This window comes from Musa acuminata, chromosome BXJ2-6 (assembly GCF_036884655.1).
Source record: "Musa acuminata AAA Group cultivar baxijiao chromosome BXJ2-6, Cavendish_Baxijiao_AAA, whole genome shotgun sequence".
NCBI lineage: Eukaryota > Viridiplantae > Streptophyta > Magnoliopsida > Zingiberales > Musaceae > Musa > Musa acuminata.
Window position 1 is genome coordinate 35,640,307 of NC_088343.1, and position 25,791 is coordinate 35,666,097.

Consider the following 25,791-nt stretch of genomic DNA (forward strand, 5'->3'; position numbering starts at 1 on the left):
CGTGTGTTTAAAGTTTTTACTCTTGGGATTAAAGTTATTACATTAGTTCTGGTTAGAGTTTCTATAATTTTGGAATTAACTTTAGAATTCAATCACATTAACTTTAGCTCAGATTTGATTTTCTTTAGTTTTTCTTTATATATATTGGTCTTCTATTCTAATGGCTTGGATAACAAACCTAAGAGTTTGAGATATTTGAGATCTCCTCATCTCTTAATTAAATTTAGACCAAGAGATAGAAAGACTATCTAATAGATAAGAGATCTATATGATTCAGAAAAAAATAGTTCTAATTCTATGAATTTCGTATATTAAAGATATGAATTGGATCATGGGTAATTGATCCACTATTTTAAAGTTATGTTAAAATAAGAAGAAACAGTAAAAGATCTTCATAACATCTAAGATATATGTCTTCTAAAGCTTATCAAATTTTCTTAGCAGTTTTATATTTTCTATAGGTTTCATAATTTGTTCTAAATCTATAGAGATATTCAAATTCTTTAGGAGATTTTTCAAAATCAATACATTATGAAGGATTTAGAAAAAAAAAATTTCTACAATAAAAATCATTAGCTCTAGAGTTATTAATTATACTTCTAATTATTCAAGCCACTTGGCAAATCTAAAACCATTAAATTTCTCAGGTTTAAGGACATAAAATTATCTAAGGTTATTCTACAATTTTGGATTAAACTTAAGAAAATAAAATAGATGTATAATATTTATGAAATCAAATTCAAAAGTTCTTATGATTATAAATCTTGGTTTAATGGAGTAGAAAAGTATGTTAAATAATTTTTTTCTTCGTACCTTATGACACGGGAGTGTCTAATTTGCTACAATCTGTTCATATGGACCATGCTGATAATATAATATTTTTTCAGCCAACAATATTGTCTCATAATCTTCAACTAAGCCTACTCAGATAAGACAGCTCATCAGCATATTCCCTACACAAAGGTAAAGCTGTATCATGGTGCTTTTCTTCATGACTAAGGAATACATTAATGGAGTTGGTTAGCAGCAATAAAGCACTTAATTTCAAAATTTCCTATGCATGAAGGGTTGTTTCATGCACTAGTATTTATTTTGGTGTTTAGGGCTTAGAAAGGACTTTAGAAAACTAAGGATATTGGCAGAAGCTCTCTTGGAGTGCACTTTTGAACTCTGTATCTCTTGGATGCATTCTTGAGTGGTGAGTCTTTTGTTTTCAGTTCTGTATCCTTGTTTATTGTCATTAGGGTAGTGATCTTTCTGTATCCCTTTTGATTTTAAACTTTATGGTGAGCTATTTTTCGTTTTACCGAAGTTTCTTCAAGAGCTCGTTCCTTACCTTCTGTGACATTTTCTATCTAAACAACTATTTTATCGGTGTTCTTTCGAAATTCATTCTGTATTTTTACCCTCTCCGGTATCAGTTTAGTATCAGAGCTAAAGGCTAGAGATCATGATAAGGCGGAATGGAAAAGATGCAGTTGGTGAAGGTAGCGACCATGAAGATGACGCTGAGTCATTGAGGCTACAGCTACGAAAATTACTGCGTAGTTTACAAGAAAAAAATGAAATAATCGATGAACTTCAAAGTAGACACAACCAGGATGAAAATGACGTTCGAGAGATTACTTCTGATGATGATACACCTCCTCTTCCAAGAGAGTCGAGAAGATGTCGGAGAAGAAATAGAGTCCAAGACGAGTGGCAAAATAAATATAACCCCAGATTGGATATTCCAGAATTTGAAGGTAAAATAAATGTTGATGACTTTATCATTGGCTGAATACAGTAGAAAGAATTTTCAATTTTCATGAACCACCAGAACAAAAGAAGGTCAAACTTGTGGCACTCAAACTCAAACGGAATGCATCTTTTTAGTAGGAAAATCTGAAGAAACAAAGAGAATGTGAGGGGAAGAGTAAGATCGTTACATGGGAGAAAATGAAAAGGGAGCTGAAGAGAAATTATTTACCTCATAATTATAGACAAGAGATCTTTCTCAAAATACATGATTTCAAGCAAAAAGATCTTAGTGTGGAGGAGTACACTACAGAATTCGATAATTTGATATTAAAAGGAGAGCTTGTGGAATTGGAAGAGCAAATAATTGCAAGATACTTAGGAGGTCTGAAGTATGAGATTGCTAAAGTTATTCAACTACAGCCATATTGGTCTTTAAATGATGTGAGCAAGCTGGCATTAAAAGTTGAAAAGCAACAGAAGTTTGAAAAGAATTTTCGGTATGGCTCAAAAGAAGGCTATACAAAAGGAGGAAGTTCCAAGCCTACTGTCCAAAGCAAGGTGATATCGAAGGTGCAAGAAAAGGGTGAACAATCTGCTGGCAGCAAAAAAACACATAATTCTTCTACCCCAAGTGGCCAAAAATGCTTTAAATATCATGGTTTTGGGCATATTGCTTCAGATTGTCCAAATAGGAGGATTGTAACTTTGGTTAAAGATCATAGTGATGGAGGAGAAGATGAAGCTGAGGACGAACCAAAATACGATGATGATGAAGAAGAGATTACTTATGCTGATCATGGTTTGTCTATTGTATTGCAACGTAGTTTATAAGTGTCCTATGTGGTCGACGATGAATGTTGGGTGAGAAAAAATGTGTTTCACACTAAATACACTTCTCTTGGCAAAGTGTGCTTGGTGATCATTGACAGCGACAGCTTTGAGAACGTGGTATCTTTGGAGATGATGCAGAAGCTAAAGTTGGACACTATCCCTCATCCATATCCATACCAATTATGTTGGCTGCAAAAAAGAAATGACATCAATGTAACTAAAAGATGTTTAGTTTCATTTTCTATTGGCAAGTATTATAAAGATGAAGTATGGTGTGATGTTGCTCCTATGGATGCTTGTCATTTGTTGTTGGGAAGACCTTGACATTATGATAAAAGGGTATTGTATGAAGGCTACAAACATACTTATTCTTTTAAGTGAATGAAAAAAAAGATTATTTTAGCTCCATTACAACCATCTGAAATCACTGCACGAAAGAAGAAAGTTAGTGCTTTTATGTCGTATGGTGAATGCAAAGGTGAATTAGACAAGGGTGGTCATGTTATGGCTCTACTAGTAGTAGAAGAAAATGAACAACACAAGGAGACACTAGTAATCATGAAACAAATGCTGGAAGAGTTTGAAGATGTTATACCAGAAGAGATTCCATATGACCTTCCACCCTTGAGATATCCAACATCTCATTAATCTTATTCCGAGGGTTGTTCTACCTAATAAGGCAGCATATAGAATGAGTCCCAAGGAGCATGAAGAACTTCAAAGGCAAGTTGATGAATTGGTGAAAAAAGGGTTAATTTGGGAGAGCATGAGTCCTTGTGCGGTTCCAGCCTTGTTAGTGCCTAAGAAGGATGGTTCTTGGAGAATGTGCGTGGATAGTCGCACCATCAACAAAATCACAGTGGACTATCATTTTCCTATTCCAAAGTTAGATGATTTACTTGATCAATTGTGTGGTGCTTATATTTTCTCTAAAATTGATTTGATGAGTGGTTATCACCAAATAAGAATGAGGCCCGGAGATGAGTGGAAAACAACATTTAAAACTAGAGAAGGCTTATATGAATGGTTGGTTATGCCATTTGGGCTATCTAATACTCCTAACACCTTCATGAGATTTATGAATCACATACTTAAGCCATGCATTGGAATATTTGTTGTAATTTATTTTGACGATATATTGGTGTATAGCAAGAGCGAAGAGGAGCATATGAATCATCTGAAAGAGATCTTTCTTATTTTGAGGTAGTAAAAGCTTTATGCTAATAAAGAAGTGTGATTTCTTTACTTCTAGTATGGTATTTTTGGGGTATGTTGTTTCAAAAGATGGAATCATGATGGATCAAAGTAAGGTAGAGGCTATTCTTAGTTGGCCAACACCTACTTCATTGCATGATGTGTAGAGTTTCCATGGCTTAACTTTGTTTTACAAAAGATTTATTAAGGGTTTCAGCTATATTGTCACTCCAATCACCAAATGTCTGAAATGTGATAAATTCAAATGGACTAGTGAAGCTAATGATGCATTTGAGCTTTTAAAAAGAAAGGTGACCGAAGCTCCTATCTTAGCTCTACCAAATTTTGACAATGTGTTTGAAGTTGAATGTGATGCATCTAATGTGGGAATTGGTGCTGTTTTGAGTCAAGACGAAAAGCCCATTGCATTTTTTAGTGAAAAGCTGAATGATACGAGAAAGAAATACTCTACTTATGATAAGGAGTTTTATGCGATTTATCGAGCTTTGTCTCATTGGAGTCAATATCTTCTTGCCAAGCCATTTGTTCTATATTCTGATCATGAGACATTAAAGTTCATTAATCACCGGCATAAACTAAACAAGAGGCATGCAGCTTGGATGGAGTTTTTACAATCTTACAACTTTACAATCAAGCATAAATCTGGTGTTCAAAATATAGTTGCTGACGTATTGAGCAGAAAGCATTCTTTATTATCAACAATGGAAGTCAAAGTGGTTGGATTTAAAACGGTCAAAGATCTCTATGAGAATGATGTTGATTTCGGCTCAATATGGCAAAATTGTAAATCAGGTTCCTTTCAACAATTTTTTATCTTTGATAGTTTTCTTTTTCGAGCTAATGCTTTGTGTGTTCCATCTTGTTCTTTGAGACAAGTAATTCTAACTGAAGCTCATTGTGGTGTTTTGGGTGGACATTTCGGTAGGGACAAGACTCTAGCTCTTGTTCAATCAAATTTCTACTGGCCTAAAATATTCAGAGATATGGATAGACATGTGAAGCAATGCCAATTGTGTCATTTGGCAAAAACAAGAAGTCAAAATTCTGGTTTGTACACTCCATTGCCAGTGCTAAATGCTTCATGGGAGGATGTGAGTCTTAATTTCGTTTTGGGACTTCTAAGAACTCAAAGGAACAAGGATTCTATCATGGTTGTTGTTGACAGATTTTTAAAAATATCTCACTTTGTTCCATGCAATAAATCAAATGATGCATCTTATATTGTTGATTTATATTTTAAGGAGATTATTAAATTGTATGGTATTCCAAGAACTATGGTGTCTGATCGAGATTCAAAATTTGTTAGTCATTTTTGGAGAACTCTTTGGAGGAAGCTAGGTACTTCTTTGAATTTCAGCAGCTCGCATCATCCACAAACCGATGGGCAAACTGAGGTAACAAACAGAAGCTTGGGAAATTTGCTTAGAAGCTATGTTGGCAAGAATATTAAGCAGTGGGATGTCATTCTTCCACAAATTAAGTTTGCCTACAATCGTTCTTTGCATCATAGTATTGGTAAGAGTCCTTTTGAGGTAGTTTATGGTGCTAATCCTGTTGGTTCTTTGGACTAAATCCCTAATTCTACAACAAAACAATTTAGTGGAGATGCTGATGAAAGAGCAAAGCAGATAAAGAAGCTGTATGAGGGTGTGAAAACAACCATTGAGAAACAAAATAAGAGGTACATGCAAGCTGCTAACAAACATAGAAAACATGTAGAGTTTAATGCAGGTGATTTGGTCTAGATTCATCTAAGGAATGAGAGGTTTCTGCCGGGCAAATTTGAAAAACTAAAACCAAAAGCTGATGGTCCATTCAAGGTGCTTAAGAGAATTGACAAAAATGCTTATGAGATTGAGCTACCTAAAGATTACGGAGTATTCCTAACATTTAATATAGCTAATTTAAGTCCTTTTTATAGTCATGTTAACGAAACAAATAAGGACTTGAGGACAAGTCTTTTTCAACTAGGGGAGATTGACACGGGAGTATCTAATTTGCTACAATCTGTTGATATGGACCATGCTGATAATATAATATTTTTTTCAGCCAACAATATTGCCTCATAATCTTCAACTCAGCCTACTCAAATAAGACAACTCATCAACATATTCCCTGCACAAAGGTAAAGCTGTATTATGATGCTTTTCTTCATGGTTAAGGAATATATTAATGGAGTTAGTTGATAAATCACTTAATTTCAAAATTCCCTATGCATGAATGGTTGTTTCATGTACTAGTATTTATTTTGGTGTTTACGGCTTAGAAAGGACTTTAGAAAACTGAGGATATTGGCAGAAGCTCTCTTGGAGTATTCTTTTGAACTCTGTATCTCTTGGATGCGTTCTTGAGTGGTGAGTCTTTTGCTTTCAGTTCTGTATCCTTGTTTATTGTCATTAGGGTGGTGATCTTTCTGTATCCCTTTTGATTTTAAACTTGGTGGTGAGCTATCTTTCATTTTACCAAAGTTTTTTCGAGCTCGTTCCTTGCCTTCTATGACATTTTCTATCTGAACAACTGTTCTATCGGTGTTCTTTCGAAATTCATTCTGTATTTTTACCCTCCCCGGTATCACCTTAAAATATTTATTATGATATTCGTTTAGGATAATCAGATATCACAAACAATCATTCATAGTAATAATCTAACATAATATAAATATAATTATAATTATATCATAATTAATAAATACTATTTATTGAATTATTTTGAATAAAATTGGGTTCTAAATGTAAAAAAGAAAGTTACTGTTAGTCTAGATTTCAATATGTGATAAACATAAAATCAAAGTTACAAAACAAAATGAATAACCAAACGGTCAAAAAAAAAAATTTTTCTGGTAACGTTATAAATATCATAGTTTCTAAAAAATTAAATACAACTTGTAGCTTAGATGGTAATGTTGAACTTATATTACCAAATGATTTATGGTTTAATTTTTATCATAAAAGTATTTTGATGTTAATAATTTTTTTATTCCACAGAATCAAAGTTCCTTTTAAATTCAACAGAATCATTTTTTTAATCAGAAAATTGACATAATCTGTTATAAAATTTTTAACTAACAGAAAAAAAAAAGAGTCTGCTGTAAAACTTTTAATGAACATAAAGATTTTTCATAATCAATGGAATCAAAATTTTCAACAGAATGTAAGTCTAGGCTTTATCAACAAAATATATATTTTTTATGGAATCACAGTTCTTTTATTTTTCTAGAATCACAATGTTTTTTTAAGAGGCGGTATCAAAATCAAAATTTTCTTGATAAGTCTGGGCTTTATCAACAAATTTGTTTTTTAGAATCACAATTCTTTTATTTTTCCATAATCATATTTTTTTAAGAGGCAGAATCAATTTTGAAAACACAGCCTTGGTTTATGACATATTAATGAACAAAATTATTTTTCAACAGTTTTTTTTATTTTTCTGAAGCTCATACAAAGAAACTAAAAAGGTGAGTGAATACTCTGCAAAATAGTATAGGTTTTTTTTTTAATAAAATTGATGTGTACAGAACACTGTCAAAGTATTTTCCCTTTTAATATAAATTGATACTTTTTACAGCTTATCAATTTTTTACAGTTCAATAAATGATGAAATAATCATGCAACCACTATAACAAAAAATGATATCAATTTTTATAGATTAATAAAATGATGAGATAATCATTAAACAACTACAACAATAATAAGATCAATTTTTACAGATTATTAAATAATAAAATAGTCATTTTACAACTATACCACTGATGAGAACAATATGTATATAATACTTGTTTCATAATGCTAACCCAATAATTAATTTAAGTTAATTAATAAATAATCAAACACTTCAACAAGGATAAACATAAATAAATCATATTTTTTTTTTTAATTTTCAGGTTAGTACCCTGTTTAGTTTTAATTGGAGAGAGAATATACTTAGATTATTGAAGCAATAATGCTATAAATCAAAAATAGTGTTGAAATTGAAATAAAGAGTAAAAATAAATAAAAGGTTCGAAGACACAAAAGCACTGTCCTAAACATATTTCTTAGACCCATGCAGCCATCATCGAGGAGTCACCCAACTCCAATTCATCTAGTCCTAGTTCGAGTACCTGTACGTGGACTTTTGCTTGAGTCTTCTTTACAAGGTTACGAAGAAACGAGTAAAAGATGAAGAAGTCCCTCTACCCTCGATGAATAATAAAGGTGAATTTGGATTTTTCCCTCAATAAATTCCAACATTAGGTATACATGATCATAATCCGATGAATTCAATCTTTCAATACTTGTTTAAGGCATCTCTCTGCATGGAAGAGATTGAATTGTATCCTTTTTTATGTGATTGAATTGTAGACTATGTTATTGCTTCCACAGACAGTTTCCGTATTCTTAGCTAAAGCTCATCATTTCATCCTCCACTAACTTCATATTCTATGTCATAGATTGTGTGTTTGATTGGTGACGAAGAATCATTCAGGTTTTTAGGTCATAGAAGAATGTAGATAAGGAATACAAATGGCTGACTGATGATACATCATACTACAATATTGGATTTATGATACTCTCAGAAATAGTTAATGATAGACCACAAGATTAAGCAGCAAGAGAGACCATTGTATTTTCTCTTTCTTGCTGACATAATTTTTACGCCATATCATAATATATTATTTTTTTTATTTATTTTTAAATTTTATATATAATATAAAATAATATTTAATTACCTGTCAATAGCCAAGGATTGGAAACTTCATCCTACAAAATTATGTTAATAATGCCAACTAGCTTAATAGCCGAAACTTCTATTCATAATTTATACTTTGTAAAAAAGATAATAATATTTTAGAATAATAATTATTATATATTATATATAATCCTAATAATAATTAGTCACTTATCAAAGATAAAAAATTGAAAGTCTCATCCTATGAATTTATTAAGATGTCAACTAGCTTCTAGCAAAGATTAGTACGGTCTTATGATAAAATATTATCTTCATTACTTATTATTTAAAAAATAATATTTTTAATAATAATTTTTAAAATATTTTTGAATATATTTTATTTAGTCTTTGTAGTGTCTTTTTGTTGCTAAGGGAACATCGATATAAGCATTTTGAGTCTTCATTTTCACATGAAAAGAATTATTTTATTCTTAAGAATTAGACATTTAGAATAACTAAAATCATGAAAGCTAAGAGTCAACTAATACACACATAATGTTAACTTAGCTTTGATACCAATTATAGTAATCAGTCCGATAGATTAGCTAGTATTATCTATGATGACAATCCTTCTCTTGCTTTCGACCATCCTCTTAAAAAAAAAGAAAATATTATAATAATCCATGGAGGAATGACATAATAGTAGTAGAGAGATAAGAGAATAGAAAACTTGCAATATTCATCCTAATCATTTGATGTCGGCATTATATATAAATCATTATGAACACTTCACTTTTAGTTCGGAATCAAACCATGAGTCAACACATGCACTCATGCGAAAGCTTAATGACAAAGTCATCACTTGATACACTTAGGTTTATTTAATGGAGACTTGCACAATACGTCCAAAGATTATTATCCCTTAACTTCATGATGTCATGCTTGTATGTATATATATACACACAAAGCTCACTTGACCTAATGATAAGATTGTGCTTTCATTACTATTATTATATCAAGGGATGATATAGCATAATCTTTGTTTATGGACCTCGCATGCATGCAATTGACTGTTAATAGAGCTTTTAGCCGCCTGGCCAATAAGCTCTCTGGTTATTATTAGACAAAGGAGAAGACCTCAAGGAGTTGATAAGTACATGTCGTCATGGTAGGGTAGGTAGGTGTCCTAACTTGACCTAAAAGAAATGGTTAGTGGATGGATTTAAGTGGATCATGGATCTCATTTAACCAATATATTATGTTGGTGGGATTAGAATCAAACTTGCTTTCTTAGACCTTATCCTTTGATGCCCAAGATGTTCTTGGTGAATAGAATGTTACCTGAATTCCTCCTGATCATGTAAAAGATATGCTTCATGAGAGCAAATGACACATTCTTTGAGTAGAATAGATGTCATGCCCTTCAATTCTTTTCCAACACAGGGTATGGTTAATGAATTGGTTCAACTCCTAACATATATTGCATTGACTTCACCATGAATGGCCACCTTGCCTTGTTTCAAGTGTTCAACTAAGTTGAAGATCCTTGAAGGTAGGCGAATTGGATATGACCTACCCTAAACAATCATACTTTTTTCTACTACATAGTCTAGATTCAAGATTTTATGATTGAGAATATCTTTAGGTATGACTTGAGCACAAGTGATTAACATGATGTCACATCGACAAAGAAGAATAAGACATGACATTTTATAGGTCATGATCTGAAGCCTCTCAAGTCAAACACTAATTATTTGTTTAGATGATAAAATCAATTACCGTGATTTCTGTACCGAAACGATTTCCCTAATACATCATTTTTGTTTATTAAAATATTTCAAGTTCAAAAAATCATTAATTATCTTTTTTTTTTATTCAACAGAAATGATACTTTCCACCTAACAGTTCATGATTGGTAGACAAGAACTAGTGTTGACTCTTCTCCTTGGATGTTCCTTTCAAGCCAACCATACAGCACATCATGTAGATTAAACTACAGGAATGTGCACGACTTGTGTTTTCTTTGTTCTAATCATGAGCATAGTCAAATGTCTTTCGCTGGGACCATCTTATCATCAATGCAAATTGTTCTATTTTATTTTTGGTTTGGTAATACTTGATCTATAAACCAAAAGAACATATGAGTACAACTAGATTTCCTTTTTCTTCAGTGGTTTCTTTTTTATCCATCCTCTTTGTTCTTTTCTCAAAACCTTTCATCAGAAATCATGTTTGATGTTGCAACAAGAAGGATGGTAATGAATGAACATTGTGTAATGAGACAAATTGCATGTCTGCAAACAAGACATGGTAGGTAAGGAAAAGCTTTCAAATGTTAGAAACTGTGGTCCAAAGATTGATGATAAAGCTTTGATTTAGTGGATGGGGCTTCTCATCTGCAGAGTGATCAAATTAGCCTTCTATCATGGAAAACAATGGTAGATTTCAGTTGCTTTCAATGGAAAAGAAGACTTAATTCCAACAAATTATCACTGTTTGGTCAAACCATTATTGCACTTTCCTTCTTCTCTCCCATGTTCTTGTGGCCCATAGATAGCTGTTCTACAAGATTGGTGTTTTGTGTCCTAATAAGAGAAAGATAGAAATAGGTATAATAATGTGTGTGTGTCTATATATATATATATATATATATATATATATATATATATATAGATTCAAGATCTTTCATCAACTCCACATCTTGTTGTGTCTCCAAGTTCCTCCCAAAATAAATGATAAAATCCAATCGAAATGTACCAAATTTGATTAAAACAGATGGTTTGGTAGCATACAAACTCAAAAATATAGAAAAAAAAGATGAAAAAATGTTCTTAGAGTAAAAATTGTTGAGATAAAATAACAAGAACATAGGAAACATAAGCATATTTCGGATTTGATTTTTTCTACCCTCCTTGATCTGGTTAATCGAACAAAAATGATTTAGTGTAAACATTGTGTTTTTATTACCTTTTTGTGTGTGTATAACAGCTTCATAAAGTCTTAGAAACCCTTAAATAGATAGAAATCTTAAATATTACAATTTAATTACACTTAATTTGAGTTCAAATTCTGATCATGGATTATAAAAGTAAGTTATGTTACATCAAAAGCAAAAAAAAAAAAAATAGAAATCACTTAATTGTACATGCCTAACATGATTGTTGATTACTCCTCTATATTAAGCAGCTTGACAAATTCACAATTCTCTTTGGTCGGGGTTGGGATAAATCATTTTCCAAATTCCCAAGCATTTAATGGCCCCACATGTCTTGCTTGTCCTTGAGCAGCTTCTTTCAGCTTCCTATGAATCGGAGCCACTGGACATAACCATGCTGACTTATTTGAGGAAATTGAGAGTAGAATGGGGATCGAGGAGTGTGGTAGGGATGTTGGGTGCAAAGTGGGATGCACGGTAGACCAAAGGGTCCACCATAGATTTGAGGATTTATTGATGGGGATGGGAAATGAATCGGATCCCATGTAGAGTAAGAACACAAACTTGTCTCATTCCAATCGATGTGGTCCTCTCTCTGAGTTTGGAACAAAAGAAGGATCTCTTTCACATAGGATTACACCTAATCTTGTTAACAATGGGCATCATATGTGGGAGCGTTCAAGTGCACAGTGACCCAAAAAAGTTCACATCGAAATAGACTTGTGGGTGATGACTAAATTGTGAGAAGGAGCCACCTTCCTTTGTCTGTTCCCTCAGCATCAAGTAGCCATTGGTTCTTTTGCATCTTTGACATTGTTAGCTTTTGGACGGGTGGAAGGGCATGGTGAAGAAAGTAAAACAAAAAAAAAGCAGTGGGAATAAATTCTTGTGACGTATCAACCTTTTTTTTATTTACATTGGGGGAGAAAAAGTCAAATTACATGACATATTTAGCACCTTGAAAGGTCAACAACAGTTAGATTAGATGCAGTGTAAAGTGAGTATCTGATAACAACATTTCCTTTCATGATAAAAAAGAAGAATGGGAATGAGTGGCTGGTAAATCCTTTGGAAGATTATGAATCCTTTTGGCATTTGGCGATTATAAGTCATATAAATTAGTCTCCCTTTCTCGTAAAGAAAAAGTGGAAATGATGAGAAAGCTCAAAGCAGTTTAACGGGTGCAAAAAAGCTAGATTTACCTAATGTTTATCTTGGAATTTATCTAGCCACACATCACACAAATTACAGAGCCAATATCGTTACCACTAAATCATGCTGTCATCCGTCTTCTCAACCTCTCTTTGTAATGACTCAGGGAAGAAGGATAAGCATGAGAACAGTACACAGAATTAAAGTAAGATGTTAACTTTAGTTTGAGTACTCATCATCATTTCTTAGCTGCAAACCAGACCAAAAAGCCAGCAGAAAGTAGACGAGAATGTATGGTGTATGGATGGGATCAGCAGAGTCGGCTGAGATGATGCGTGGCATGCTCATGCAGATGCTGGCTCGGCATCCGAAGCTTGATGCCATGTCCAGAAATGCCCACCAAAAGACATCCTCGGTGCTGCATGCACTTTCCATCTGCATCTATCCTTTGCTTCATCAGCAAAAGATCGCAGACAGGCAGCTCCCAGCTTTCAAATTATTCCCCTCTCCCCTTCCTGCATACATCTGTGCTTCTGGATAAGTGTGATGACCTAATGTTAGAGAGGGACAGGAAAACAAGGTGTGCGTTCATTATGATTTTGGACACCACATGGTCGGCTGTGGTTGCAGAAAGAGCGGTGGAGAACAGAGACAGTCGGTCATCTTTGTGCTCTCCAATCCAAACCCCTCCCATCCCTTGACTCTACACCATGTCTCATACGTCTCCATGATTGCCAAGTACTCCCACTGCCTGCTAAATCATTGGCCGGGCAGCCGCTTCAGACGTCACCCCGATGACCTGTCGCGGTCTCGTCCCGACACGCATGCTGTCGGCGGCGGCAGCAGTAGCAGTAGCTTCGCCCATCGGCAATGTGGTGATGGATGACGCTTCCACCAGCATTTCTATAGATCTATTCCTTGATTAAGTTGGCAATTATTCTCTAATCATGCCTTTGGATGTAGATTTGTCGGGTGGCGTCGAAGTCAATTGCATTATCTGAGCGTGCTCCCATGACAATGATGTGAGATGTTGGTGTCAAGCTACGCATAAATCCTACGCTAATGGCGACCGCGCAGCACTAATTGCGGCCCACAGGACGCCAAATTGCACTCTGATAGCAGCGAGAACCATATATATTAAGCTACTTGACCACTACTTTATTTGATCCGATGACCCATTGTTGCACGAGTACATCACGCAGACTACTGTTGAACCTGTAGAGATGTTGCAACCATATAATAATTGGTGATGGTTTAGGGATGTGGGAGTGGGTGACAGAGAGGAGCTCATCAGAATGCACAGTCGTACCGTTCATTCCTAGTTCAGAGAAAAAGTTGTGTGGAAATAAAGGAGAAACAGTCGCAGTTTGCTGTCTTTCTCAAAACTCCACCACACCTCTCATTCATTGCGTTGGATGTCTGCACCTTTCCCATCTATCTCTGTATGCAGGGGATGGAGACCAGGGTGCATAAATCCCTTTGCTATTTGTTGAAGGAAATTTAATTCTCTGCTATCAACCCTACCTGTCCTTCAATCCTCCCCACCGTCACAAGACAAAGAAGGGGCAGACAAGAGGGAGGGGCCAGAGGTGATGGCATGCAGCTTGCAACTACTCCATGCACAGAGCCAACAGCTCATGTGTGGCTTTCATGGAGGGCTGCCTGGACCCTCAGCACCTGAGGGGGGGGTTCTAAATCGTGCCATTCATCGAAGGCTTTCACCATTTTGTGCCTTGATTAACTACCAAGCAAAGTTGAGATCAAATACTGCTGGCTATGTTGTCGTCTAAGTAGAGTTGAGATTCACAGTCATGTCAAGAAAGTTATGAAAGGCATGCATGGCAGGTGTGTCGATGATTGAGTTGCGAAAAGGAAGGAGGCTAAGAGTCGTATATGTCACACTCTTGATGTGTGTGGTATTGTGTCATATATCACTACTCTCCAGTAAGTCTTAATACCTGCTATCCTACTCATGTGAACCCACGGAGCCCTCTCTCTCTCTCTCTCTCTCTCACCTCATCCCCCCACTCCTAGAAGTTGGTCATTGGTCTCCCTTTTCCCTTTAGTACATGGGAGATAAGTTGTCACAATTGTCATGTTTACTTAATTATAATTCCCACTCAACTCCCACTGCCACTTTATTTCTCTCACTCATTCTTTCCTTCTTTCCTTTACTGACAATCATAGGCACCACCTCTCTCTCTCTCTCTCTCTCTCTCTCTCCCTCTGTCTCTCTCTAGCAATATAAAGAAGAGGCGGTGGAGGAGGTAGATAGCCAAGCGAGCATGAACATGAATCCACAAGATATATGTGACAGTGGCCTCTCTCTGGGGCTGGGCATTGGTCCAACGAGCACGGCGTCGGCAGAGCACCGTCGGCGACGAAAGTCCATCTCGCCCTGCAGGAACTTGATTCCTGACAAGCCATCCCTCACCTTAAGCCTCTCCGACGATGTCTACGGTGGCTTGCCCATGCCGAAGGCTGAAACCAACAGGGCGAGAGAGGCGCCGCTGTCGTCTCCTCACAGCGCGGCCTCGGCCTTCTCTGCTGCGCACGAGATGAACCTTAAGAAGGAGAAGGATGCCGGAGGTGAGGAGGTGGAGGTGGAGGTGGAGAGAGTTTCTTCGCGTGGTAGCGACGAGGAGGACAACAGCAGTGCCAGGAAGAAACTTAGGCTTACCAAGGAGCAGTCTGCCCTGCTCGAGGACAGGTTCAAGGAGCATAGCACTCTTACTCCCGTAATTACCTCGCTAAACCTTATTATATATGCATGTCTTGTTCCTTTTAGTAACTCAGTTTTCCTCATCGCTAACCTTTTGTGATCAGAAACAAAAACAAGCCTTGGCCAAGCAATTGAATCTCCGGCCCCGGCAAGTGGAAGTATGGTTCCAGAACAGGAGAGCAAGGTCTGTTACTAACGGCCACAACTCCATGCAGATCTACTCACGAAGAAGGGAACTCATCGTGTCGATGGATGTTGTGATTGCAGGACGAAGCTGAAGCAGACCGAAGTAGACTGCGAGTTGCTGAAGAAGTGCTACGAGACGCTGACCAACGAGAACCAGAGGCTACAGAAGGAGCTGCAGGAGCTGAAGGCGCTCAAGTTCGCCCCCCCGCTGTACATGCAATTCCCAGCGGCCACCCTCACGATGTGCCCGTCATGCGAGAGGATCGGCGGCGGCGGAAGCAGCATCACCGACAACAGCTCCAAAGCCGGCGGCGCTGGACCGGTTGTGGTGCCACCAAAGCCCGGTCACTTCTTCAATCCCTTCACCCATTCAGCAGCATGTTAGCTTAGACCGCTACACGCCCACCCTCCTTTGTTGCAAGGGAGCTTGGAAGGAGATATCTTTCAGCTGACTTTGGTTTCACAATATCTCACAGTCTAGGGAGAAAAGATAGGAGAATTCCCATTACTTGTTGATGTTCAAAGATCTCTACATAGTTAGTGCATCTCCTTGTGGTGATTTAAGTGCTTGATTACTGAGCTGTACAGAAGAAATATATTTGGAACTCCATTGACCTGTTCTTTTTCTCTGTGTAATTTGAGATGAAGACAATATTAGAGCAGCTCTCTCTCTCTCTCTCTCTCTCTCTCTCTCTCTCTCTCTCTCTTTGTGATTTCTCTTTGGCTTTCTTCTGGAGCAGTTCTTTGGGCATGGAGGAGACACTGGGAAGGACTTTTGGTGGAGTGGTTTGTGTGGGAAGCGGACAAGAGAAGCATGATATTTGTGTTGAGGCAGATGCACTCTACATCTTGGGTTTGAGTGGGACAAGGTATAGGGGAGGTGATGGGGATGGCTCACGTGGTGGTGTCTCTTGGTTTGTAAGGGAGGGTCTAAAGAGGGAGGGAGGTGTGTGTGTGTGTGGGTGGGGGGTTGGGTGGGAGGGGTCAAGGAATGATGAATGGATAGATGCACATTCTCGAGATTGGCTTCTTCCTCCCATGATTGGTGGATATGGAGGACCATCAGTGGGTCACACACCCATGTGAGCGTGGACCCACACCTTCTCCAGTGGGGCCCCACACAAAAAATTGAGGTTCACACAAACCTTGTTTCCTTTTTCTTTCCCCTATCACCAATTGTACCTTTGGGTCCATACAAGCCGTAGCTTGTTCCAATAATACTAGACTTGTTCCCACATATCTCTAATTTTTGCAAATTATTCTTGTTGTTGTTGATCTGTCAACTAAACTGAAGTATTCATATATTATTTGTTTAATTATATATATTTGGGAATTCAAGCCTTCATTTCACTCAAGAAAATCATGAATAATATATTTAAAAAGTGATCCGAGTAAAATGTATTTCTGATTATATATTTAGAGTTTATTTTTGGGATGAAATTTCTATTTTTTTTAATATTTTTTTGTGAACTAAGTTATTTAAGATATTTATTTTGCATTGTCGAAGAAAATGTTTCATAATCATTATCACAGTCATTATAATGATGTCCAACATTTATTGATCACATAAACAAGGATTAAACCAATAAATTAGTTAATTTCGATTATTTCTCATGATAATGTCTACACCATCCATTAAAATCATGGTAGAAATTAGTATTTGATTGAATGAGTATCGGCTTTTATATATTTTAATGGATCCATCACGTATCTCATGCATGATGCATGCGAGTTGCCGGTGCTCAATACCATGTTGATTGAATGAATGGTAAGATATATGTGTGTGTGTGTGTGCGCAAGGAAAGCATGCCTATACACATATATATTGACAAAGTGTTGCATGAGTTTTCCCTATTATGGACTCTCTAAGAGTTGTGTTCCTGTATGGACTTTTGCATGACAAATCATACATGATATTTCATGTATCAAACCAACTTGATTGTACTATTTACGTTGGTTTCGATGTCATCATTATGTTAGAGTGGAGGATGAGCTTTTGTTTGTGCGTGAATTGTGTACTCTAAATTGGCCCTAAGTCAATTCCCTTATAACATGAAGTATAGACTCTGCATCAAAAGATAATGGTAGATTAGATCTTCACTTTGGTCTACTCTACAAGAATATGCACCACCAAAACGCAATGCTTTCTGAATGTGAATTATTAAAAGGAAAATAAGAAATTAGAAAGATAGAATATGTGCCGAAAACAAAATGTCCAAACTTCATGATCAAGTATTCTTAGAATCTAAAGATTAATTAGCCATGAGGAGGAATGACACATCCCATCCTCCTTTTCAGTTGTGATTGAGATAAGAAGATTACATTGAAGTTGAAGTGGTGATAAGAGGTTCTAGATGAAGCTATCTCATAATTGACTCTAATTTGTGAATCGCATCGACAATGACGATAGCAATTGATGACTTTTTCAATTATTAGGAGAATTTTATAAGCATCATGGTATCCGTTTTGATGAAAGAATTAAGATCAAAAGGGGTGAGAAAAGAATAACGAGCACCGCCCATTCTATTATCAAGATTGGATTCTTGAAAAATTTAGTTATCCTTCTAGTAATTTATTATATTCGATCGATCGCATCGAATGATTGGGAGAATAATTCCATACGATGAGAATAAAATGTGAGAGAGAGAGAGAGAGGAAAAAACATGCATAGAGCTGACCATAAGACTTAGCATGAGACAGGAATAGTTGAGATAAGTATCATGATTTTGGTTCTTTAGGTCAATTTGCTTTTGTCATCCAATTATTCTCCAACAACATGACATATGCAGGCATATAACTTTCTCCCAAAAATATTCTTCCTTCATTGTTTTTGTTTTCTTTTCAGTAGCAAACCTCGCAAAACTATTCATGACACCCACACAACACCCAACAACCATCGAACATTGCATCATTATGATAAAGGTATTAATCTATCCTTCAAATGAAGCATCTTCCACATTACATTTTTGGAGATCATTTCTTCTATCAAGTGGAGAAAGCTACATATATTCTCCAGAAGTAGACAGGACCACCCTGGGCTCTCTCTCTTTCTCTCTCTCTCTCTCTCATCTTCTCTTTCATGTTGTGGGGATGTTTCGGGGGCCAGGAAGAACACTGGTGTTTCTGCTAAGAAGTTGATGTGCTATTCTCTCTCTCTCTTTGTCAAATGACTGAGTGACTGACTGACTGACCGCCGCTACTTAGCCATTTGATTCAGTGGAAGGGAGGGTTTGACAAGTCCCAGATGTTGAACCGCGCATGGCTTTGTTGGGTACAGTGAGATGAGTGCATGCTGACAAGGAGATTACTTGGATCGTTCTCTGGAGTAGAAAGGGACTTGATGTCAGGTACAGTGGAACAAAGACAACATGATGATGATCATCATCACCTCTTTGTGCATACTAATCACAAGGCAGAATAATGTTTTGGACTACATGATCTCCTTGTGGTCCAATGTCTCGCAAATCCTCAAAGATATTATGATCAGCATCTGATGAATCATGTATTATATTATTTTTTTAAAGAAAAAGTTAAAAAAACTATTTATTTTAAAAATATTTGTTAGTTTGACAAGTCGCATGGTCTGTTATCTCCTATTGAAACTATAAATAAGGGCCTGAGTTTTGAAGTCAGATGCATCACAAAAGGTACCATAAGTGGCACCACAAGAAAACATAATTGGTTGCTTTAGGCTTTTCTTGTTTAGTAATTTTCGGTGTCTTATGGCCTAGGAACATCTTCCTAAGGCATTTGTAATTGTCCCTTTTATAGTAGTGATTTGCTCCTCTTTCGTCCGTGGATGTAGGTCAAAGTCAATTGACCGAACCACATAAATCAGGTGTTCTTGTCGCTTTTATTTTTTCCGCTTTATTGTCTTTGTTAGGTTGCCAAAATTACCTTGTGGTAAATTTCTTGGGGCTAGCTCTAACAAACTGGTATCAGAGCCTAGTTCTGGGATCTTTTGGCAACGATGACAATAACAAAGATTGTTGTCGAGAAATTCGACAGAAATGTCAACTTCAGCTTGTGGCAACTCAAGATGGAGGTCATTCTAGTTCAAGGGAGTTAATTTGGTACTACGGGGAGCCAAGAGCATTCCAGATGATATGTCAAAAGAAGAGCTTGCGGGTATGGATAAGAAGGCCCGATCAAGCATCATTCTAAATCTCTCTGACGAGGATTTACAAGAGGTAGCTACGGGGACTACGACTAAGAGCATGTGGGACAAGCTTAAAGCCTTGTACATGAAGAGGATAGTGGAGAATCGTCTCTACTTGAAGCAGAGTCTGTATATGCTTCGGATGATTGAAGGTACATCTATACTCTCGCATCTTGATAAGTTTGATTCTTTGGTTATGAATTTGGAGAATATAGATGCAAAAATTGATGATGAGGATAAGGCTTTGTTACTCTTGTGTTCTCTTCCCCAATCTTTTAAGCATTTCCATGATACTTTGATTTATGGAAAAGAAACATTTTTGTATCAAGAAATTAAATCTGTACTGAAATCTAAGGAGCAGATAGACAAGAATATCACTGGCGAAAGTAGAGGGAATCAGGCTGAAGGTTTGGTTGTTAGGGGGAGAATAGATAAAAGAGAATTTGATAGTAGTAGATCTAAATCTAGATCTAAATCCTGACATAGAAATTTGGAATGTAGATATTGTCATAAAATGGGGCACATTAAATCTGATTACTTTAAATTGAAAAATAAATTAAAGCAAAGGGAAAACTTGTTGAGAAAACTATTGAGTCTACTGAAGCTAGTGTAGCATCTAATGAGAATGTTGAAAATATTTTCTTTGCTACTGATGACAGGACGATGTCTAAAAATAAATGGATTTTAGATTTAGGTTGTTCTTATCACATGTGTCCCAACAGGGATTTGTTTTCCACATATAAATCTTGTAATGGTGGAATTGTTTTGATGGACAATAATGCCGCATGTGATGTTGTTGGTAGAGGCACAATCCGAATTAAAATGCATTATGGTATTGTGAGGACGCTCACTAATGTTAGATATGTTCCTGATTTGAAAAAGAATCTCATCTCTTTAGACATCCTAGAGGCCCTTGGGTGTAAATACACAGCTGAAGGTGGAGTTATGAAAGTTTCTAGAAGTGCTCTTGTTGTTATGAAAGCTTGTAGGTCTGGTAGCTTGTATATTCTGCAGGGATCTATTGTCATAGGCTCAGTTTCAGTCTCGTCATCATCATTGTCTGATTCTGACATCACCAAATTATGGCATATGTGTTTGGGTCATATAAGTGAAAAAGGTTTAAGCATATTGAGCAAAAGAGGTCTATTTTACGGACAGAGTATTGGGCCACTGGACTTTTGTGAACACTACATTTTTAGAAAGCAAAAAAGAGTCAGCTTCACTTCTCCGGCAGTTCACAAAACGAAAGGTACTCTTGACTATATTCATTCAGACCTTTGGGGTCCAGCTCATGTTCAATCTAAGGGTGGTGCTAGGTATATGTTGACTTTCATTGATGATTATTCCAGGAAAGTTTGGGTTTATTTTTTGAAGCATAAAAATGATGTTTTTCTAACCTTTAAACAATGGAAGGCTTTGATTGAGAAGCAAACAAGTAAACAGATTAAGCGGCTTTGAACAGATAATGGCATGGAATTTTGTGAAGGTGACTTTGAAGAATTCTGCAAAAATGAAGGAATCGTTCGGCATCGCACTGTTAGGATGATGCCTCAGCAAAATGGTGTGGCCGAACGTATGAATAGAACACTCTTGAGAGAGCAAGGTGTATGATCTCAAATGCAGGGTTGACAAAGGACTTTTGGGCAGAGGCGATTAATATGGCCTATTACGTTGTCAACCACGCTCCTTCTGCAGCACTTAACTTTAAAACTCCAGAGGAAGTTTGGTCAGGTACTCCTACTGATTACTCTAATTTAAAAATTTTTGGGTGTCCAACATACATGCATATAAATGAAGGAAAATTAGAGCCTCGAGCTAAAAAATGTATTTTCCTTAGGTATGCTTCTGGGGTGAAAGGATACAGATTATGGTGTTCTGATCCCAAATCCCCAAAATTTATAATCAGTAGAGATGTTACTTTTGATGAATTGTTTATGTTATCTTCTAAAGAGGATTCTACTAGTTGTACAAATGATAGTGGCAGAAGTAGGTGGAGCTTGAGATTGGTAGTTCAGATTCCTTTAAGTCTAACTCTTCTACTCAAAGAATGCCAGTAGATGTTCCCGAGTCTACTGACGTAGATGATCCAGAAGAAGAGCAATATTCCATAGCTAAGGATAGACCACGGAGAGATATTCGACCACCATAAAGATATGCAAATTTGGTTGTATATGCTTTGTCTGTTGCAGAAGAAACAAGTGAAGTTGGTGAGCCTACTTCCTACTCAGATACAGTTTCTTATGATAATTCCGTTAAGTGGTTGATTGCGATGAATGAAGAAATTGAATCTCTCTATAAGAATAGAACTTGGGATCTTGTGAAGCCGCATTCGGGTAAGAAAATTGTTGGATGCAAATGGGATACTATTGTTGAGGGAAAAGTCCTTGTTCAGAAAATTCATACGAAGGACAATCCAACTGATATGTTTACGAAGCCTCTTCCGGTTTACAAGTTCAAGCAGTGCTTGGACTTGGTTGGTGTTCATTATTGGTGATTGCCCGTTAGGGCTGTAATAAAGAAGGTGGATTAAGTTTTGTTGGGACATGCCAAGGTGGAGATTTGTTAGTTTGGCAAGTCCCATAGTCCCACATCGGAAAAATCAGGCTTATTATCTCCTATTGGAACTATAAATAAGGGCTTGGGCTTTAAAGTCAAATGCACCACAAGAAGTACCACAAGTGACACCACAAGAAAACTTAATTTGTTGCTTTAGGCTTTTCTTGTTTAGTAATTTCTGGTGTCTTATGGCCTAGGAACATCTTCCTAAGGCATTTGTAATTGTCCCTTTTATAGTAGTGATTTGCTCTTCTTTCATCCGTGGATGTAGGTCAAAGTCAATTGACCGAACCATGTAAATCTGGTGTTCTTGTCGCTTTTATTTTTTCCACTTTATTGTCTTTGTTAGGTTGTCAAAATTACCTTGTGGTAAATTTCCTGGGACTAGCTCTAACAATATTGACATTAAAATTTCATAGAATATGATTGATATGAATGATACGAAAGAAAATGATGCCTACAAGTAGGATAAATATAAGAGATTTTAAGAAGTTTTTAAGAAAATTTTATCGAGATCAATAACACAGGTGGATCATTTCTTGTCATGCTTTGAATATTTTAACAAATAATACAACTGTAAATTCATGTTTAAATTTGAACTTAAGCTAGAGTGTTCTTAATCATACATCTTTCTTTTTTTCACATTAGATGATCTTGATAAATCTCATTTAGGTTAAACAAATAATTATATGATACTTGAGATTTCTTTATGACCTTGGCTGTATCATAGTCTTCTTTAATAATCTTCCATAACTATTACGATCGATACTCCACATTTAATAAGTATCTCTTGTAATAATTATTTTCTCTAAAAAAAAAAAAAGTGAAGTCGAAGTTTTTTTTTTCGAAAAGAAAACTGCAAAGACCCCATGATGATGCCTTTGTGCTGATGGTCCAAATCAATAAATTAATTTTTTTTTTAAATTTAAAGAGGATACATGTGTTATTGCTCATCATCATCAATAAACAATATTCTGAAATCCTTCTTCAGTATCAGTACATATCAAGGCTTCTACTGTCAAAATAGAAGCTTATGAGTGCAACCAACTCAAAGTCGAGAAGGCTCACAAGTGTTTCACATTTCATAAAGCTGGGAAGGAAAGCTCTTGAAACAGGTATACTGTCAAAGACAGACCACAGGTATACTGTCAAAATGACTTCTACTTGTGTCTGTTGCAGGCATTTCGTATTGTGAATATATATATATATATATATATATATATATATATATATATATATATATTAATTTTAAGGATCATGTATGTATAATTAAATATATTAAGTTATTATTTTGATTAGTCAAAATTAAAATGATCTAATTAAAGTAAAACTATTTGGTTAAGGGACATAATTATTATAAAAATTAATTATGTTGATACCATATTTCTAACTTAATGATGAGAGAAATTAGGAATATGAAACTCGCATAATTACATATTCATCAATTATGATTATAATCATAATTATAGATTTATTAGCTATGACTATAAATAAGGTTATGGTCCCCAATTATATGAATTTATAATAATATTATTATTAATTAAATTTACATATTATAATAACATATTTAAACCAACATAATATTGTAATAATACTATTATTAATTAAATTTGCATATTGTAACAACATAATTAAACCAACATAATATCTAATTAATTAAATTCATATAAATTTAATTAATTAGATAAAAAAATCAAAAGGAATTTGAGAAATTTATGTCTTGTAGTGCAAAAATGAATTTGCATGATGATAAAAAGGAAAAGACATGAAGGGGAAATGATATCTCATTGTTAAAGTTGTATTAGAGCCATCCTTGCTAAACATGTATGCTTGTTTTTCATATATTTTAATGATATTTTTGTCAGTATTTTGGAGTGATTTGGTTTTATCATCATCAGGAAAGATGATGATTGTTAGGATCGAGAGCACTAAGAGGGGGGGGGGGGTGAATTAGTGCAGCGGAAATCTTTCAGCGATTAAAAACGAAAGCTGCGTTCGTTCGATAAAAAATGATTTCGATGTAAAAGTCGATTCTAAGATAACTTAAGATTAAGCGCAGTTTACATCTGCACGCAGTTTGCGTCTGAACGCAGTTTGCGTCTAAACTCAGTTTACGTCTAAACTCAGTTTACGTTTAAACGCAGTTTGCGTCTAAACACTGTTTGCGCAGTTTACGTCTAAATGTAGTTTTACGTCTAAACGCAATTTTACGTCTAAACGCAGGTTGCGTAGTTTACGTCTAAACGCAGTTTTACGTCTAAACGCAGTTTGCCTCTAAATGCAGTTCTACGTCTAAACACAGTTTGCGCAGTTTACGTCTAAACGCAGTTTTGGAAAGATCTGAACTTAGAAACTCGTTCGTAAAAGCACAGAAGACAGTTTGCAGTTATAAATGGAATCAGAACGTAAACGTAAACTGCAATGTAAAGTTTGTACGAAAACACCGATTTACGTCTGAATGCATATTCAGAAAGATCAGAACTTAGAGACTTGTTCGTAAAAGCGCAGAGGGCAGTAGCTATGTAGGAGGTTTGCAGTAATGATAAAGTGCTCAAAGTAAAAGTAAACCAGAGATTTAGAGTGGTTCGGTCAGTCTTGACCTACTCCACTTTTGGCTTCCTCCACCGACGAGGTCACCGACGTCAACTAGAGGCCTTCCTTCAATAGGCGAAGGCCAACTGCCCTTTTACAGTTTCACTCCTTTTGACGGGATCAAGAGACAACCCTTACAGAACCTTTCTCTCCTCTCTTTACAACTCAAGACTTTGAAGAACAGAAGGAGGAGAAGTTAAAGGCTTTTCAACAATTTTGAGCTCAAGAATCACAAAGAAGATCAAGATTTCGGTGTAGGTCTCTTACTCTTTCTGTGCTGAATGGGTGGGGTATTTATAGGCCCCAACCCAGTTCAAATTTGGAGCTCAAAACGATCAAATCCCGAAATTCCGGGATCAGCGGTTGCACCGCCTGGCAGAGCTCGAAGACTGAGCCTCTAGGCGGTGCTACCTCTGTCAGGGGCGGTTGCACCTCTCTACCAGAGCTCGAAGACTGAGCCCGGGCGGTTGCACCTCCTGACTGAGGCGGTTGCACCGCCTGGCAGAGCTCGAAGACTGAGCTCAGGCGGTGCCACCTCCTGTCAGGAGAGGTTGCACCGCCCAGTCTCGCTCGGAGACTGAGCCCAGGCAGTTGCACCTCCTAGCTGGGGCGGTTGCACCGCCCAGTCTCACTTGGAGACTGTCTCCTAGGCGGTGCTACCTCCTACCCTGGCGGTGCTACCTCCTGGCACTATTTCAGGTCCGAATGGGTTGATCCATTCGGCCTAATTTGGGTCTTTCAGGGGCCCGATTGCCCCAAGATTAAGTTAATGGGATCACCTCCCATTTCTAACTTAATCATTGTGCTAACTACAATTATTTCCCAAGACATTTACTACAACTTGCTCCGGTACGTCAATCGCTTCTTCCGGCGAGCTTTCGGCGAACTTCCGTCGATCATCCGATGAACCCTCGGTGATTCTCCTGCGGACTTCCGGCAAACTCCTGGACTTGCGACGATACACTTGGCAAGTTCCGATGAGCTCCTTTGGCAAGCTTCTGGACTTCTTGGATTTGTTCCCGCAGAACCTCCGACGATTGTCCGAACTTCCGTCGA

At 36.5% G+C, this 25,791-nt stretch overlaps 1 protein-coding gene across 1 annotated transcript; it reads left to right on the plus strand.

The window, feature by feature from the left end:
* The first annotated feature begins 14,670 nt into the window (after positions 1-14,670).
* Positions 14,671-16,090, plus strand: LOC135615368 (homeobox-leucine zipper protein HOX19-like). Its single transcript, XM_065113736.1, has 3 exons — positions 14,671-15,258; positions 15,347-15,426; positions 15,510-16,090. Exons 1-3 carry the CDS (start codon positions 14,806-14,808, stop codon positions 15,811-15,813), a joined length of 837 nt encoding a protein of 278 aa, XP_064969808.1. The 5' UTR covers positions 14,671-14,805; the 3' UTR covers positions 15,814-16,090.
* Positions 16,091-25,791: the final 9,701 nt, after the last annotated feature.